At 36.3% G+C, this 19,001-nt stretch overlaps 1 protein-coding gene across 1 annotated transcript; it reads left to right on the top strand.

The window, feature by feature from the left end:
- The first annotated feature begins 438 nt into the window (after nucleotides 1-438).
- On the top strand, nucleotides 439-6,452 carry LOC107558383 (protocadherin-8-like). Its single transcript, XM_016242049.1, has 4 exons — nucleotides 439-2,848; nucleotides 2,927-2,997; nucleotides 3,903-4,036; nucleotides 5,960-6,452. The coding sequence occupies exons 1-4, from the start codon at nucleotides 527-529 to the stop codon at nucleotides 6,265-6,267; spliced, it is 2,835 nt and encodes a 944-aa protein (XP_016097535.1). The 5' UTR covers nucleotides 439-526; the 3' UTR covers nucleotides 6,268-6,452.
- The last annotated feature ends 12,549 nt before the right edge of the window (nucleotides 6,453-19,001 follow it).

Below are 19,001 nucleotides of genomic sequence, written 5' to 3' on the forward strand. Positions count from 1 at the left end.
TATATATATATATATTACATTTCAAGTTTATTTTGTAATTTAGCTAAGATTATTTTAAATAAATAAACTAAAACTCTTTTTTTTATTATAGGTTCAGCTTTTTAAAGAAATCCACAATTTATATTAAGTCTACCAAACTAATGTCATGCATTTAAGCAGAATCCTATACAGATTAAAAGGGTTTTGAGAGCATAAAAAAATAAAGTATGCCTAAACTTTTGACTGGTAGTGCATGTCTGGCATGAAACAATAGAGTATTGTTTATAAAGGTCTCCCACAGGCAGGGTGTGAAACAGCTGTGACCCAATAGAGAGCCATAGCAGGGGATTTGGGGAGTGTGTGAGTGTTCATTGGTCAGCAGATGGGCTAATTTGCATATACCATGACCTATATCTGATAGGTGGGAGCTGGAGACACCAGAATCTGCTGCAAGCAGAACTAGTGATGACTGTATGAAGAGCTTTTATTCTCGCATTTCTTTTTAAGTGTTTTGTTTGTTTGCTGTTCTTCTCAAGTGTTCGCAGACATGAAGTTCTACTGTAGTTACTTCATGCTTCTGTGCATGATTTGCAACGTCAGCTGCACAACAACGAAGTACGTCACGTATGAGGAAGACACACCTGGGACAGAGATTGGAAACCTTTCTCAAGACCTGAAAATTGACCCAGCGGAGGATCCTGAGACATCATTCAAATTTATACAGAAGACAAACTCCATCATTCACATGAGACAAGTTGACGGGCTTTTAACAGTGGGAGAAGTCATCGACCGAGAGCAGCTTTGTCACCGATCTCCACAGTGTCTTATGACTTTTGACGTTGTCGCTTTTTCAAAGGAGAAGTTCCAGCTCATTCATGTCGAGATCGAAGTAAAAGACATTAACGATCATTCACCTCAGTTCACACGCAACGAGACGCATTTGGATATATCAGAAAACGCACCTTTGAACTCACGATTTCCGCTGGACGTCGCTGTGGATCGCGACGTCGGAGACAACTATGTGCAAGGCTACCATATTTCACACACAAACCATTTTGTTGTTGAAGTCAGCACTCGTGAGGATGGAGAAAAGTCAGCTGAACTTGTTTTGATCAAGACGCTTGACAGAGAAACCGAAGAGTTTTATACCATCGAGGTGATGGCGACTGACGGCGGGACGCCGGCGAAATCGGGCTCGACGACCGTTTACATCCGAGTGCTGGACTTCAACGATAACAGCCCGACGTTCGAACACAACAAGCTCAAAGTCGAGCTCAGTGAAGATTCGCCCATCGGCTCACGTGTGCTAAAAGTACACGCTTTCGATCCCGACGCCGGGATCAACGGAGAAGTCGTGTACGGCTTCGTTGAAGGCTCCCCAAGCGAAGTCACACGTGTTTTCCAGATCAATCTCATCACAGGAGAAGTGACCCTCAAAGACTCCGTCGATTATGAGACCAAAAAGTCGTACGAGTTGCACATCCAAGCCTCCGATTTGGGCGCCAATTCGGTATCATCCACCTGTCGCGCTATTGTCGAAATCGTCGATGTGAACGATAATGCGCCGGAGATTAGCATCAAACCAATGACTTCCACCAGCGACAGAGTCGCGTTCATTACCGAATCCGCAGCCGAAGAAAGTTTCGTAGCTCTTATTAGCACCTCAGACGCAGATTCGGGTCCCAACGGCTATGTCCGGACCAGTTTAGAAGGACACGAGCATTTTAAGCTGCAACAAGCATACAGCGACACGTTTATGATCATAACAACCACGACTTTGGACAGAGAAGCCATTCCAGAATACAACCTAACAGTGATTTCTGAGGATTTAGGAACTCCTCCGTTTAAAACCGTCAAACATTATACCATTCGCATCACAGATGAGAACGATAACGTGCCGATGTTTAGCAAAGCCATCTATGATGTCTCAGTAATTGAAAACAACATTCCCGGGTCGTACATGACTACGGTGGTTGCGCGCGATCTCGACGTTGGGAAAAACGGAAAAGTCTCCTACAGCCTAATCGACAGCAAAACGCCAGACGGTTCGCCGATTTCTACATTTGTTTCCATCGATCCTCATTCTGGCTCTTTGTACACGTTGAGAACGTTTAATTTTGAGACTCTGAAAGAAGTCGAGTTTGCGGTCAAAGCCAGCGATAAAGGTTTCCCGCCATTATCAAGCACGACTTTAATTCAAATCCGCGTCGTGGACGAAAACGACAACTTTCCATATTTCACATATCCGGTGTTACGAAACAATTCCGCCGACGTCCCAATTCCCTTTAACGCTCAAAGTGGCTATTTATCGTTAAGATTGACGGCTCAAGATGAAGACAGCGGCCTAAACAGCGAGCTCAGTTTCCATATTCTAGAAGACGATGCCAAACTCTTTTCCGTTGGTAAAAACAGCGGCGAAATCGTCTTGAAACGAAAACTCACCACGCAATGTGGAGAAGTCCTGCAGATTAAAGTTTCGGTTGTTGACAATGGAAGAGAGCCGCTTTCTAGCACGGCAACCGTCCGGTTTGTGGTGACAGACACAGGTGCACAAGAGAACCAGGTGGTTATTTTACTCCGATCCAAGGATGAAGAGACTCTGGAGTTTGATGTGTGGACTGCAGTGATTATTGGTTTTGCTGGATGCTGTGTGCTATTGCTGGCTGCGATTATCATCCTCACCGTGATTTGCACCATCAAACGAAGGCGAAGAAACTTTGGGAGAGATGGTCTGTACGGATCAACCCCGCTTTCCAAGAACAACCCTGGCGGTTCAAACATTTATGGAGGCCCTAATGCCTTCCTCAGAAGCGAAGGCGATTCAATGCAACCTCTGTATGAAGATAAAAGCCTGGATTTTGAGGAAAAGGTGAGTGATTTTGGCTGCTGTTTTGATGCACATTTACATTTATGCCAGCATATTAACTTTGAGCTTTTGTTTTCATAGCTGTTCCTGCCCTGCAAACCTTTTGAGCAAACCTTTTTATGGCAAGATGAAAAATACTGTTTGCAAAGGAGGTAAGAACGGTTGCAAATATTTTTATGTTTTTGTTTGGTATATTTGCCTACCTGGATAATTCCCATTTTAATTGCTTGACTGTAATTTAATCATAATCAAAATAGAAAAATAGTGAGGAACAAAAGTTTGAGACCATTAGTGAAGATACTTTTATTTTTAAAAAATTTTTCTGATATAATTAAAAATATACAAATTTAATATATTGTAATTACTATTTAAAATTATTTTAAAAATATCTAAAATTATTATATTCAGATTGTATGATCAGCATAATGATTTGAGTGACAAACAATCATAAATTTGAGAATGAATAGAATTCTGTATGTCTGTACAAAAGAGTCACATGATCAATAACGCTCATTTAGTTTACTTTGATTATTCACAGAGAAACGGTGCATCTGAAATATCTCTTTATTTTACATTATAGTGTTTCTATAACTTTGAGTGATAAATAATCATGAATTGGAGAAGGAATATGAGCACCTGTACAAAGAGTCACGTGATCAATGACACTTATTTACTTGCATTTGATTAGTCATCTGTAAATAGTGCATCTGAAATGTTTTTATTTTCCATTAAAGGCCTAAAAATCGATTATTTCCATGTTTAAATGCAAAATGTTTTTATACTTTTGGGTCCAGCTTTAGTTTTGCAACTGCAGTCGACAAATACTCATCATTTTGCTCAGAAAACTATAAACGTGTTTAATATGCAAACACATCACTTTTTGATTTTTTTCAGGGTTTAGTCTCTTTTTTACAACCGGTCATGAACCGTACGTGATGCGCTGGCATATTAGTCATGTGCCAGTGAATATAGTGTTTTGTTCTGCAATGGAATATCAATAATCAGATGGAGTGTTATTCAGCAGTCGTTAACAGATTTGATGTGATTGTATTGGCAGTGGCACCAGCAACACAGATCAGCTGAGCGTGAAGGACAGCGGTAAAGGAGACAGTGATTTCAATGACAGCGACTCTGACATCAGCGGAGCTGCTCAGAAAAGAGGCCTGACGACCTTCCAGCCGGTGGCCAGAGGTGCGTACACTTATCTGACCCACCAGCTTTACAGTGTTTTCTTTGAGATTGTTGGCTTTGCTGCGAACTGTGATTTTCTTACTCGGTATTTGTCTTGTTTTCTAGTACTAATATCTAAACAATCCTAAATCACAGAATATTTACTTGAAATGAAAAAAATGTATACAGCAGGGTTGTGCTTTGGACAATATAAAGAGAACTTTTGCAATGTTATTATGTTTATTGATGCCTGTTTTCAGCCATTTACTTCAAAAATACAATCCAATAGAGATGTAAAGAATCCAAATCTAAGAATCCAGATTTGAATCCCATTGTCTTTAAAAGCTTAGTTCACCCAAAAATGAAAATTCTGTACTTAATTCCTCATGTCATCATTCATCTTCGGAACACATATAAAGATTATTACACATTATTTTTGATGAAATCCGAGAGCTTTCACAACATAGACAGCAACACAACTACCACATTCTAGTCCCATGATAGGTAGTAAGGACATCATTAAAATAGTCCATGTGATATCAGTGGAAATCATAGACCAGGGCTGTCTAAACTCCATCCTGGAGGGCCGGGTTCCTGCAGAGTTTAGCTCCAACTTGCCTCAACACACCTGACTGGAAGTTGCTATGCCTAGTAAGAGCTTGATTAGCTGGTTCAGGTGTGTTTAATTAGGGTTGGAGCTAAACTCTGCAGGACACCGGCCCTCCAGGACCGAGTTTGGACAGCCCTGTCATAGACTGTGTAAAAACATGGACGTAGTGTCTGTGACGTCATCCGTAGGTTTCTGAAGAGCGTTTTTGAAGCCTAAAGTAGGCGGAGCCGGCCATCGCCATCTTGGCAGCGCGTCACCGCGCATCACTCCCGGATAATCGAAGATGGGCAAAGAGGCGGGAGCTGGTTGCTGAAACAACGCCCACCGAGCTCGACGGTGGTGACAGCAGCGGCAATCCACCTGTCACTCAAGTGGCCACGCCCTTAATTATGCAGAACTTTAAGGCTTAATATAATTTAAACGGATGAGTTATAAAAATATTCACCCCCCTCACAGTTGTCATGAAGGGCAATATTAGCTATATAGACCAAAATAATTTTTTGTACCAGGCTGTAAACATGTTTTTTTCTGCTGTAAAGTTGGGCATTTTAACACGGGGAGTCTATGGGACTGAGTCCCTTTTGCAGCCAGCCTCTAGCGGCCAGTCGATGAATTACAGTTGAAGTCACTTCCGTGTTGGTTTCACGAGAGAGAGCCGGAGGTTGCCGCTTGGTGAAAATGTATTTTTCTGACCCAACTGGTGGATTTTTGTTTTGTTTTTAAGCATAAACTCACTACATTTTAAATCATTTTGTTTCTCAAATAAATGTATCTTGATTTAAGAATGTTTAGATATTTCTCATACGACAAAAATAAAAAAATCACATATAAAATGGTCAAAAAATATTTTATATTTACATAAACATGTTTTCTACAAAAATACTTTTTGGCCATTTTTAAAATGTTTTTAAAAATATATTTATAAACATAGAAATATGTCTTTTTTAAATATATTTTGCCCTCCATGTATTTATATTCCAAGAGGCTTTCACTGTTTGCAACATATATTTAGCATATATTTATTTTATTATTATTTATTTAAAAAAAAAAAGTTATTTATGGGTGTACAAACAAGACAAAAAATTGTTTTGTCGTGTTGCATTTTTTTTATATTCAAATATTTTTTTATTTGATTTACTTGCAAAGAAATGGTAAAAAAATAAGTATAACATTTTGCGATATGCCTAAAAAAGAAAGAACAAGATGTCATCAGCATAATAATTTGAGTGACAAATGAACATGAATTTGAATGAATATGAATCAGGCAAGAAAAATAGACCGACTACAGAAATTATTTTTGCAGTGCATTAAATTCCTGTCTTTTTCTCTGCAAGGTGCATTCAACAGCGCAGGAGACTGGAAGAGCAAAGCTCACTTTACCCAGACCCGAAACATGCACATCCCGCCTGGCAGCGCCTACACCATCGGATTCGCACCGGCACCGCTTTACAACACCCACGTCACTCCTCGTTCCTGGAGAGACAGCCACAGTAAAACCAACATGCTGAACGCACAGACTTTCTCCAGGACAGGAACGCTGCCGTCATACTCGGCCCATCACACGGGCGTCGAAGAGCAGATTGTGACGGTCAAAGATGCGTTTCTGGTTTCAGATTCATCTGAAGTTGCTACCACTTTTTAAATATCAGATAAGAGTTCAGTCTTGTTCATGGAATCTGCTATTTTAGCTGATTATGTGAGCGTGACGGACTAAGCAAAACTTTCCAGCAATTTAGCAGTCAGTATTTTTGATACTTGCAACAAATGGAAGTGTTTTTCCTTTCTTTTCTTATTTTTTTAATTCAGGAGAATATATTGAAGAACAGCCTGTGTGACTTAAATGAACATAAATATATTTTGTAAATATTTGTACATTTTGTATTATGTCTTTTCCATTACACTTTTTCGTGCTGCTGACTCACCAAAATGATGGATTTTCTGTAAATAAGTAGCAAGCCAATTTAGTTTCTTGTATAGACGTTGTTAGCGATGAGTTTGTATGTATTTAGTAAAAGAAAAATTAAGTAAATTTGTTTAGAATGAGAATTTGGTTTTTTTTTATCCACACATATTTCTATTTCTATCTGACATAGTTGTGTAAAAATTCTTAAATGTATGCTAAACTTTTTTCTTTTTTTTCTAATTGCACATAGATCCTAATTAAGTATCTCTCAAAAAAAAGTCAGATCTCTCCCAAAAGTGCCATAAATACACTGAAAAAATTTGGTGTAGAAGCAATTTTCACTCAAAAATAGCTAAATTTCACAAATAATTGGCACGTAACATTGAATTAAGCATGAGATTTTGAAGCAGACCGACTGAAATAGTATTCTTGTAAAGCGTACTGCAATAGAGTGTGTGTTTGAGAATTGAATGCTTTCCTTGTGTATTTACTTCTCTTTATTTTCCGGCTTTTTAAGCAGGGCTTAAAAACTTGTGCAAAGACTGTACATATTAATTGTATATAATTTTCTCACCTCAGTGACCCAAATAAAGTACTTAGAAGCCTATTTTGTTGCCTGACCTCTGAGAACGTCTTGTTTAATAGCTGATTAGCTGTAAAAGACACATTAAGTTAAGTCCTCAATCCAGCCTGTCCGATTATTGCACACACATGGCCTGTTCTGGATTAGCTGCTTTGTAACACAGCAGCCGCGTCTTTACAATAAGACACACAATCAGGCATATAAGTGGAGTTAAAGAGCTTGCTGTGAGAGATTATATGGCCATCTTCAGTCAGCTGCAGTGTAACAGGTGCAGACGGCCATATAATAAAGTGATACTATATAATACACAAACACAGTAGCCACAACATCAGAAATATAATACAGATATAATACAACAGACTTTATCAGGGCAAGTATAACCGATTTTGCTTGGTGCTGATGTCAAAAATAGCATAAAACAAGTAGAAATAAAAACGAATTAATTAATTTATTTATTTATTCATAAATAATAATAATAAATATATATATATATATACATAAAAAAACTATATTTTCAGTCTAAGCATACCTTAGAAATATATGGTTATGACAAAAAAATTTGGTTTTGTTTGCAAGTATACAAGGAATGTGACATGGTACTGTTTAAAATAATACATTAAAAATTATATTAATATAATAAAAACAATAATAATAATAAAATACATATAATAATAAAAACTAAATAATATTATTTAAAAAATATTGTGTGTGTGTGTGTGTGTGTGTATATACACACACAAACACATATATATATATATATATATATATATACGTAAACTATACTTTCTGTGTAAATATGTTTAATATTTAGTTACTAAATTTTATAGTTACTTGTTTGTGGTCTTGTTTCCAAGTATGAACATTTTCACTTAAATAAAAAAAAAGAATAGAAATAATAATAATAATAATAATAAGCTATATATATAAATATATATATATATATATATACACAGTATATATATAATTTTTATTAATATTTTATTATTATTACTATCATTAATTATTATTATTATTATTCTATAACTTGGTGATGGTGACAAAATACATTAAAACAAGAGCAAAAATAAAATATTAATTCACAAATACATTTAAATGCATAAACTATATTTAATAAATATTTATATATTTCAAAACATATATTTTAAACATATATAAAATATAAAATATCCATATATTTATAGTTATTTGTTTATGGTCCTGTTCTGTCATTCAAAGCTCACATTGTCGATCCATAAATCCATAAATTGTGTCATGCCTCTGGAATAAACTGGTCTGGGCTGTTCTCATTAGGATTTTTCCATATACAAATCATGCAGGATTAAACTTTTAATATGAAGGTTGTGTAATTCCAGAACAGGAATTACGCAGCACAATAAAAATCACTATGAAGCATTCATCATATAGGTGCTTTCATTCTGCGATGTGAGTTACGGATGAAAAATAAACAAATAATCAGGAACATTCTTTCATTTCACTTTGGCCTGAAGGGATGTTTTCACTCGTGCAAATAACAAGAGGAACGGCGGCATCATCCTTTTGTTAGTAATTGCTCATAGCTGATGGGATATGACAGATTTCCAATTGGATATGAAGGGCAACTCCACAAAAAGATCAATAGCACATGAAATAGCTTATTGTATCCTCTCTCAGTGTTTTCCATATAGGTCAGAAGAGAGGCACAGAAAGAGGACATGGTGCTGAGAACGGGGTTAAAACTACAACAGTACAGCTAAAGTCCTTCAAAACAGATGTTAACATGTTTAAACATATTTGAGTGAGTTTACAAGACACCAAGATGACAAAGTAACTTTTTCGCCACACTTAATGAACGTTTCATTTAAAAATAAGTTTGATTTAGAAAAAGTCTTTCACTTGCAATTTAATAATTTTTTGTTTGCCTCTATTTTCATTTATTTTAATGCATTCATTTGACAGGAAACTACGTGGTGACAGTGATTACACAATAGAAATATATTAAATGCATCGTGTATTCTGTGTCAGTTGGGTTAGGTAATGTAAGCGCATTTGCCATTTTATAACTCGGATGCTATACATTTCATAACAAACGTGTGATTTTAAACAGCTGTTGTATGTTTGGGATTTTGAAGAGAGTGAATTGCTAGTTTGTTTCATGACAAACAGTAATTTACTATAAAATAATTGTTATTTTTCAGTCATTTCACATAGGAATAGTTCACCAAAAATGAAAATTCTTCCAAAAATGAAAACTCTCAGGCCGTTCAAGATTAGGATGAGTTTGTTTCTTCATCAGGTTTGTAGAAATGTAGCATTACATCAGTGTCTCAGCAACGGATGTCTCAGCAATGGATGCTCTGCAGTGAATGGGTGCCGTCAGAATGAGAGTCCAAACAGCTGATAAAAACATCACAATAATCCACAAGTAATCCACAGCACTCCAGTCCATCAGTTAACATCTGGAGAAGACAAAAGCTGAAACACATCCAGCATTAAGATGCTTTTAACGAAAATCTGAGTCCATAATCCATAATAACGCTTCCTTCAGTGAAAAAGTGTTCTGGTGTGAATCAGGAGAGAAATCTGCACAGATCAAGCACCGTTTACAAGCCAAAACCGCTCTAAACAAATATGTGGCTGGATTTTGATGTGAGAGGCAACAAGGGATGGACATTTTCACTGGAGGAAGCATTATTATGGATTACGGACTCTAGATAAAAGTATCTTAATCATGGATTTGTTTCTTACAAACATGCACCTTTTGGCTTCACAAGACATTAACTGATGGACTGCAGTGGTGTGGATTATTGTGATGTTTTTATCAGCTGTTTGGACTCTCATTCTGACGGCGCCCATTCACTGCAGAGCATCCATTGCTGAGACACTGATGCAATGCTGCATTTCTCCAAATCTGATGAAGAAACAAACTCATCCTGATCTTGGATGACCTGAGTGTGAGCACATATTCAGCATGTTTTCAATTTAGAGTGAACTATTCCTTTAAGGCAAAGGAAGAGGATTTGTTCACTCAGAGGCTTGTAGTTTCTGTTTTGACTCATGGACAGAGGCGGACAAAGTACTCAACTCCATTACTTGAGTGAAAGTACAGATACTGCTGGTCAAATATTACTCCATTACAAGTAAAAGTTGTAAAGACAGATTTTTACTCAAGTAAAAGTACAGAAGCACTTGCTTTTAAAAGTACTTAAGTACCAAAAGTAAATGTCCTTTCTTATGTCAATGCACTGTTTTATTGTTGTACGTAGTACTTGCAATACTTCTGAAGCAACTTAGAATACATTACACCTACTGAATACAGTACAGTGAAGTCCTGTAAATACAGAGTGATAAGGAAGATAAAAAATCAAACTTGCTTTAAAACCCAGCAACGCAACTGTAGCTGTATAACTTTACAACAGCAACACTGCTTTAACAAAAAAGCAAAACAGCAAGACTTATTTGACATCAAAACAAACATTTTAAAAATGCTGTCTAATCGCTCTTGCGGTACTTTGATGTCACACACAGAACAGTCTGTGCAGTGCTGCTTCAGTCCAACACCTTTTGTGTTTTATTAGGAGACCACAACAGTTCTTCTGTGGCTTTATAGGTAATATTTTCACGTACACAATTTAGCAAAATCAGACGATATTGTGTGTAATGTATACCACAATATTAACTTTTTATTATTGAATTGTTGCATTTGCAACTGGTCAGTGTTCAAAAAATGCTGGGAAATCACTTCATGTAGCCGTACAAGAGTGATTACTGATAAACTGTCTGAAAATAGGAAAGTCATGTTTTAGAGAAGAAAAAAAAATCACCCACTGACTTTCAAAGCTGCTACATAGTAACGACTTTCTACTTCGAGGACCTTGATAGAAATGTAGTGGAGTGAAAAGTACAATATTTGTCTTTCAAATGTAGTGAAGTTAAAGTCATAAGTTTCCAGAAAAAAATAATACTCAAGTAAAGTACAGATACTCAAAAAGTGTACTTAAGAACAATACTCAAGTAAATGTACTTAGTTACTGTCCGCCTCTGCGTATGGACATGCATTGTGTCATGAAAACCTCCAGATCCCACAACACTGTTCACCAGTTTATTCACTAGTGTTCCAAAGGCTACTGTTAGTGCTGAAAAATGTATTTCAGTCATGACAACTCTCGGAAGATTTTAGCATGGTGATGGATATGACAATGTTAATGTATTTGGTCTTGGCGGAACAGATCTGCTACACTGTGGCTGAATTGCTGCTGCTGTTGGTTATTGCTGTAGTTGTAGATTATTGCTGCTGCTGCAAGCAAGTACAGGAACTTGCTACTGCCAATGGATATGGCGATACGGTGCTGTGAGTATTTAAGACATGCTGCTGCTGCTGCTGCACAAATAGCATATAAAATAACCTGTAGCAGATCTATACAGGTGGAGCTGGGGAAGGTGGAGGGTTTCAGAGAACTCTAGCTCTGAATGCTAGCCAGCCATGTACTGTAAATGCAAGGCAGTAAGCTCATTGGCTGCATATGCAGCATGAACTTATATTATAATTGTTATTATGGCCATATGGTCAAAAATATTTCTCAAAAAAAAAAACACAAAAAAACATACATCTTTTTCACAAGATTCTTTACATAAGACGTATTACTATAGTTTATTATAATTGATTCACATTTAATTATTGAATTAGTTTTTATGTTTTTTGGTTAAAGTTTGAGTCATTCAGTTACAGTTTTTATACATTGTTTCAGTTTTAGTTATTTTAGTACATCAAGTTACACTAAATTGAAATGAAATGTTTCGATTTTATTTGATTTCAGTTACAGTTTATTGCATTTCAAGTAACAAAAATGTTTTTAATGGTTTAGGTTTTAGTTAACTAAAATAACCCTGGTATGTACACATTCATTCAAACATGAAATTTAATAAACAAAAGATAAGAAAAATAAGAAAATAAAATGCAAAAAAGAAGTACTGAAATGTACAAGCATGCCTCCCACAATAACGTAGAAGAAATACAGTATGTCAAACAGCTATTTTCTCTGAACATTTTTAATCTTGACAGGATTAGAAACTGAAATTGCTTTATAATGAATGTTTCCTCTCATGAACCATTGATTGAATGAGCAAAAACAGGCTTCAGCTTTCAAGTGTGTGGTTCTCATGTAATTGCCGGCGCTAGTGAGGCCCAAGAGAACGAGATCTTGCAATATTTACTAAACATAAATAGCATTGCCGTTTTTGGGGGGTCTTTCGTGCACCTAAAAGCAATTTTTAACCAAATTTCTGTTATTACATTTGCAGAAATATGTCATTTTGAGCTCTCCCCATGGTTCGATTGGTAAAGGAAATATCATGCAAGAGCCTCTTCGGGTTTGCCATGCATAAACAAACAACTTTCATAATATTCACTTTTGCCCATTTCAGATCTGTACAGCTCACATTTTAATTAAAGCTGTGCTTATAAGGAAAAATCATAAAGCAGATTTAAAGAAACAGAATGAACACATTTTGAAAATGTGCTCACCCTCAGGTCATCTAAGATCAGGATGAGTTTGTTTCTTCATCAGGTTTGTAGAAATGTAGCATTGCATCAGTGTCTCAGCAATGGATGCTCTGCAGTGAATGGGTGCCGTCAGAATGAGAGTCCAAACAGCTGATAAAAACATCACAATAATTCACACCGCTCCAGTCCATCAGTTAACGTCTTGAGAAGACAAAAGCTGTGGGTTTGTGAGAAACAAATCCATCATTAAGATGTTAACCCTAACTTAAAACTGTTGATTCTGTCTACAATAAGAGTCCATAATCCATAATAATGCTTCCTCCAGTGAAAAAGTGCATCTCCTGTGGTCTCTCACATCAAAATCCAGTCACATATTTGATTAGAGCTGTTTTGGCTTGTAAACGGTGCTTGATCTGTGCAGATTTCTCTCCTGATTCACACCAGAACACATTCACTGGAGGACGCGTTATAATGGATTATGGACTTATATTTTGACCAGAAGTGATGATTTGAAATTAACAATGTCTTAATGATGGATTTGTTTCTTACAAACACACAACTGTTGTCTTCTCCAGATATTAACTGATGGACTGGAGTGCTGTGGATTACTTGTGGATTATTGTAGTGTTTTTATCAGCTGATTGGACTCTCATTCTGACGGCACCCATTCACTGCTGAGCATCCATTTGCAAACAAATGATGTAATGCCAGGTATCTGTGTACCTCAGCGGGGAAAGTTTTTGCTTTTGCTTTGTTAAACCTTAAAAACAGAGATTGCAACTTTAAAATAACATATTGGGGATGGCAAACACAGCTTAACACATGAAGTTATTTTTAAGGATATAAAACAAACTGTGCGATAATGTTTTCTCAGTTGTGTTGATGAGGCTGTATGCATATTTATGAATTTTCAAAAGCAGTGCTCTTCATCTCACTCACACATCTCTACAACAATACAACACTCTGTCCTATTTTCGTCTCATCCAATTAAACCAATATCAAATTAAATGCAGTTTCTCAAACTGCCTCAGTTTGAGAGGAAGCTGGCAATTCAATCTGTTTTTCGCTCGCACTATTGAATGGAAAAAATGAATGTCTATTATAATGGTCAATATTACTGATAATGATATCCTGTATACTATGAGTAAATGAGGATGAAGGGCTGATGGGGATGTGAGGCTCTGCAAAACACCATCATGTGATCAAACTATTGAAACAGCTGCACGGTTTAATTATTACACAAGTCTTGTCTCAAAATTAGAGCTTACCATGGGAGTCAGCATTATTATTATACGTGCTCTGCTGAAAAAAATAACAGAAGAACAGAGCATTTGCTAATTAATACCTTTATAACCAAACGGCTCCTGTGACTGATGCAGCTAACAGTTTTTGGTTCCCTGAAAGTTAGTTCATATTCTACTTAAACCTATACTTAAACACACACACACACATATATTGGCCAAAACATATTTTAAGTATACTCTAAATGTATTGCAAACGGCGTTATATGTTTCCATGTGTTATAGGCAACAATAACAAACTTTTTCTTCAGATGTGACATATGTGAATGCATTTTCTTGGATTGAAATATATAGGGCAAAATATATTTTTAAATGCATTTAATATACACACACACACACACACACACACACACACACAGAATGGCCAAGAAAATATATTGGTAGAAAATATATTTACACAATTATACTTTGAAAAACATTTTAGCTGTTTGAGAAAAGAAACCATATACTAAAACAAACAACACTCGTCTCATCATTCCCCTCTTAGTGTGCTTATAAATTGGTATGAAAACACCTAGAGCAGTATTTTGCACTCACGTAAAAACGTAAAGACTGCCACCAAGTGGTAGAAAACGTAACAGCAGTGGGTCAGTCTTGTGGAAACATTTTTGTTGACCATTGTTTTATCTCAGAAAAGAATACAATGAAATAACTCATCTAACCTCCAGGCCAGACAACGAAACAAAAATGAGAAAAGTGTGAAGATCTCAAAAACCAAGACTAAAAAAAAATCAGGCATGGCCTCTTAGTGCTTCCGTAGATTTGAATCAGAATCAGAATGAGCTTTATTGCAAGGGTGTATAAAGTACCTGAAAGCCATACTCAAGTAAAAGTACAGATATCTTACCAGAAATGACTTTGGTAGAAGTTGAAGTCACCGTTTAGAATATTACTTGAGTAAAAGTATTAAGTATGTGATTTATTGTAACCTACTTAAGTACGAAAAGTTTTTTTTTAATCTTACACGAACTTAAGTATTGAAAGTAAAAGTACAAGTAAATGCAAAATGGAAAAGAAGCAAATATACATATATATAAAAAATTTCATACACAGCTTGAGTAGCAAGTTTGAACTCTTTCTTCCATTTTGTATTTTTGGGTACGAATAAGAAGCACTTCATCCTGTACTTAGTGTCTTTCATTCCAACATAAGAAAACATTTCTGGAATCTGCATCTGAAATAGCATTTAGATGTATTTACACAGTTTATGTAGGCTATCTCAGAGGGGACATGGATGCATTTAAACTGCAGTTACAGATGCATAATGTTTTGTTTTTAACATAAAACGTTGAATACTGATATTTGAAATAATTTAAAACATGAAAAAAAAAAAGTCGAAATGTGAAATTAAAAGAGCCAGTAGGTGGCAGCAAGTGACTGTTAATGAGTGAGTCGTTGAGATTCAACCGATTCATTCAAACGACTGATTCATTCAGAAACAAAGCATTTGACTGTGTTACTGAGTGAATCACTGAATCATTTATTCAACCGATTCGTTCAAAAAGCTGATTCAATCAATAAGTAAACACCGTCCAGGGGCATCCTTAGGGGGGTGCAACTGGTGCGGTTGCACCGGCCCCGCGCTTGGATTGAATTTTAATAGACTAATAAATCAACGTGCGTGCACTCTGTGTGTGATTTGGTGATATAGCTTACTTGATAATGTCAGATCGCACATCATTACAACAACACTCACCATATTATCCGCGCACTTGTTTGCACATGAGCAAAGGTGTTTTTAGGAGTCTAACTTGCAAGCAGAGTCGCCAAGTCTGTGTATTATTAAAATCCCGGGTCGTGGGTTACGGTTATTTGGGCTTATTTTAAAAAACATGGTTGCTTCTTATTAGGAAAGCCTGACCAGCAACTTGGTTTCTTTTCATTTATGTTCACTGTATTCTCCAATGCATTGATTGACACTCTGTCTGCTCACAGTTAATAGCCCATCAGTGCAAAAATATAAGTGCTGCAGCGTAATTTGTCAAATATTCCGTCCCCTCCACACGCGCCTTCTTTTTGAACGGGATTTTTCTTCAATGAGGGTGACACTGTAATCCAAGCGATGATAGTAGACGTAGTGGAGTGGGATGACTTTTGTCCTTTATAAGGTAGCCAAATTTTTTATTTTTACAATGTTTTTGTAATGTATTAATTATCACGGGCTGTTAAAAAACAAAAAACAAGTAGGCCTATACTAATACTAAGAGTAGATTTGGTTCGAATAGCCAATATATTAGTAGGCTATAAATATGTGGCTATGTTACAGCTCCCCTTTGAAGCTCTGGTGTTTTTCTCCTTTTCCATCCGTCCAATCCTATTCTGCTCACAGGTGATTGGAGATGAGTTTTGCTCCTGCTTTGTTGCAGTTTGCTGATTTTTGTAAAATAACTTATGTTTTTGCTTTTCAGATAAAAGGATAGTTTCAGTTTATTTATTGGAAATAAATAATTGATAATAAATAATATTGATGATAATAAAATATTAAAAAATATTGGGCTTGTTTTTGATGCTGCGGTTGCTTATTTGTCTCGCGAGAGTTGGCAACAGTGTTAAGCACACTTTTGAAAAAAGATGTGTGAAGTGTGTAAAGATAGCAGGTTGACGATTTAAGGTGCTGTACTATTTCTTCCAAAATTTTGCTATCAATTGCTTCAAAAACAGACATAGTAACTTCTTTTACTTGATAAAGTCAGTTAAGCTAGTTCATGCATTCATGACCTCTAGACTGGACTATTGTAATGCACTGCTAGCTGGTTGTCCTGCATCTTCAATAAACAAGCTACAGGTGCAGCGGCTAGAGTCCTTACCAGGTCAAGAAAATATGATCATATTACCCCAATTTTACAGTCTCTGCACTGGCTACCAGAACACCTGAGGAGAGATGATGCAACCCCTCAGAGGACATCAGATGATGCCAACCCTGACACAACATACAGAACTACCACATTTTGCAATAAGTTTGATTGCATCATATAATAATTGCTGTTAATATTGTTCATCGTCTGTTTTATTATGTCTTATATTGATTTTTCCATTCTGCTGGTTCGTCTGGTCAGAGGAGAACTGGCCCCCCGACTGAGCCTGGTTTCTCCCAAGGTTTTTTCTCCATTCTGTCACCGATGGAGTTTTGGTTCCTTGCCGCTGTCGCCTCTGGCTTGCTTAGTTGGGGACACTTCATTTCCAGCGATATCGTTGACATGATTGCAAAGATATTATTTCAACTGAGCTGGATGTTGACATCACTGAATTTAATGATGAACTGTCTTTAACTGAAAAATGAGTGTTTACTATTGTCATTTTGCATTATTGACACTATTTTCCTAATTAATGCTGTTCAGTTGCTTTGACACAATCTGTATTGTTAAAAGCGCTATATAAATAAAGGTGACTTGACTTGACTTGACTTTTAGAAATTGCGGTCGAATCTGTCTGACCGCTGCATAACTTGAGGATGATATAATTGATCTTCTCAGAAAAGAAGCAAGCAAACTCATTGCATTTGCTGTCGGAGAGCATTAGACTGGGAATCTGACTTGGGGGGTTTGATAGTCTCTCAACTGTAGCAAAAAGAGTGCGAGTGTTAAGTTACTGTTTATAAGGTTTGAGAAGAAGGTCTGTCTAGCTGTGGCTATAGTTCCACATTGAAAACATGAAAAGTATAGGCCTGTGATGTTTACAAAGAAAATATCTATTTTGTATTCCAAAGATAACATCCAAAAACAAATCTAAGAACATATTGAGGTGAGGTAACTGGTTTAGGCTTCTAACAGTGAAAACACTCCATTGATATGACGAGCTGCACATGAAAATACATGGAAACATTGTCCATTATGATTGAGTTTTTAGCTTAATTCACTTTAAATAGTTTGACCACCACAGTTCCGTTGCTGACAGTTCTATAGAAAATCAGTTGAGAGCATTAAGTCTCTCATACCAGTGAATGTTCAATTTATCATATTGTAATGAATATTTGAGAAATTATTGCTGTAATTGATTGTATTAGTCTATATGTAGTAAATGTAGAAAGAGCAAATGAGAAGCAGATGAACACAAAACAGCAGAACAACATCAAGTTAAAGAGGGTAAACTTTATCATTCATCTGAACTGTGCTCGTGTGTTTGAAACTCTTCGGCTCTCATATGTTCTTACTCCGCTCATGTATTAAATGTGCTTCATTGAAAGTGAACTGGTTTCCAGTGTATTTCTTTAACTTCTCCGATAATATCAATTTTATAACCTATTTCAGATGCGTCCAAAATTACAACAACAGTGGTTACATACACATATATTTAATTGCTTGATCAAAATTACTGCTAAGGACAATTTAGTAGTCGCTGGATATTGGTAGGGACATGTCATAGCATCTCTACTCAACTCTACACCCTTGATTCTGTTGAATGTAGAGTCCATCTGAATCCTGGAGGTTTTAATTTGTATTCGGCCAACAGAGGGAGCTCACACATCTCACACATTTCAGATTAGCTTTATTGCTGTCGAATAAATACACTGATGGTATAAGGAACGTAATGGCCTATTTTTAAATCTCCTGTCATTTATTTAGTAGATATTGTGAGGAGGAGATATTGTGAGGCAGAGGCGAGGACATCGCTGCCGTGTCTCATTGTTTTTTTTGCAGACATGACCCATTTTAGGGGAAAAAGAAACACCTAGTCAACATTTCAGTAGTGCAGCCTCAAATGAGATACGACTTGTGTCAAAATAATATCCAAGTATGCAATATAAAAGTCTATTAGAAGCCTGGAATAGTGTTTTTTTGTTGTTGTTGTTGCTCTTTTCTCTTTGTGTTTTTGTAAGTATGAACACTGAATGTGCACTTGAAGCCTTCAAAACACATAACAAGCATAGAAAGCATGGTAATATAAGGGGATTTGTTGTGAAAATGAAGAGTTCAGATGCAAAAGCCTCTAAGTGCCATCTGAAATAGTCTTCTAAAATTAGTATGTTTTCTCTGGCTCCTATGTTTATGTTCAGTTATTTCACTTTAATGAATTTACTGAACCTACACATAGGAGCCTGAGAAAAATGCTTAATTTATAAGAAAATTTCAAACAGCACTTAGAGGCTTTCAAATATTTTTTTCTAGTTACG

The sequence above is a fragment of the Sinocyclocheilus grahami genome, unplaced genomic scaffold (assembly GCF_001515645.1).
Source record: "Sinocyclocheilus grahami isolate Dianchi unplaced genomic scaffold, SAMN03320097.WGS_v1.1 scaffold644.1, whole genome shotgun sequence".
NCBI classification, from domain to species: domain Eukaryota; kingdom Metazoa; phylum Chordata; class Actinopteri; order Cypriniformes; family Cyprinidae; genus Sinocyclocheilus; species Sinocyclocheilus grahami.